The sequence below is a fragment of the Trachurus trachurus genome, assembly GCF_905171665.1.
Source record: "Trachurus trachurus genome assembly, chromosome: 7".
Taxonomy (NCBI): domain Eukaryota; kingdom Metazoa; phylum Chordata; class Actinopteri; order Carangiformes; family Carangidae; genus Trachurus; species Trachurus trachurus.
In genome coordinates, this window is record NC_139901.1 from 31,924,709 (window position 1) to 31,925,452 (window position 744).

A 744-nucleotide genomic window follows, 5' to 3' on the forward strand; every position below is an offset into this window, starting at 1 on the left:
AACATGACTGAAGGAATCCTGGTCCACTACACTACACAACACACACACACCGACACACACACCAACACACAGTTATGTAACTCCAACAACTACAAAAACCCCAAAAACCTCCTCTAATAGCTGTTATCTCTGTTAATACAGTGGAGAGGGGAGGTGGGAGAGGGGGGGTGAGAGGGGGTCTATGGATCTAATGGATCCGGATCAGATCTGAAGGTCCCACATGATAAAAGTTTGTAGTGAGAGCTCGTGCTCCACACACACACACACACACAGGCACCAAACACTGATAATATCACGGCACACACACACTCTGATGTTACAGCTCGTCTCTTTTAAATAGCCTATTATAATAAAAACAATAATAATTCTTATAATAAAAATTAAAATAATAATAATAAAAGGAGAGAATGGATGTGTCTCTTACCCGCAGCCCGTTTGGGCGCCTGCTGTTTCCTCCGTGGCATTTCTGTCGGGATGGATATTTTTGTATCTTTGAGGAGTCGCGGTTCAACACTGAGCCCAGGTGAAATGTGAATGCGGTCTACGATAGTCCATGCATAGAGAGAGAGAGAGAGGGAAGGAGAGAGAGACAGAGAGAGAGAAAGAGAAGCAGAGAGAAAGAGAGAGAGAGAGAGTCTGTATCGTGGCTCTCGGACACTTCGGTTTCTCTCTTTTCACTGTTCAGAAAAAAAAATCCAGTCCGGTGGTTTTCAGTCCGGAGGAAGCAGATGTTGAATCGGTGTT

The 744-nt window shown here is 44.5% G+C and overlaps 1 protein-coding gene across 1 annotated transcript in view; it reads right to left on the reverse strand.

Annotated features, from left to right (window-relative positions):
- Positions 1-464, reverse strand: part of tshz2 (teashirt zinc finger homeobox 2) — a gene marked incomplete at both ends in the record, with an annotated part of 67,154 nt that extends 66,690 nt beyond the window's left edge. Inside the window, one exon of the mRNA XM_083975280.1 lies at positions 425-464. Within this exon, the coding sequence (XP_083831406.1) occupies positions 425-464 (40 nt within the window). The remainder of the gene's footprint in view (positions 1-424) is intronic.
- Between the last annotated feature and the right edge of the window lie 280 nt (positions 465-744).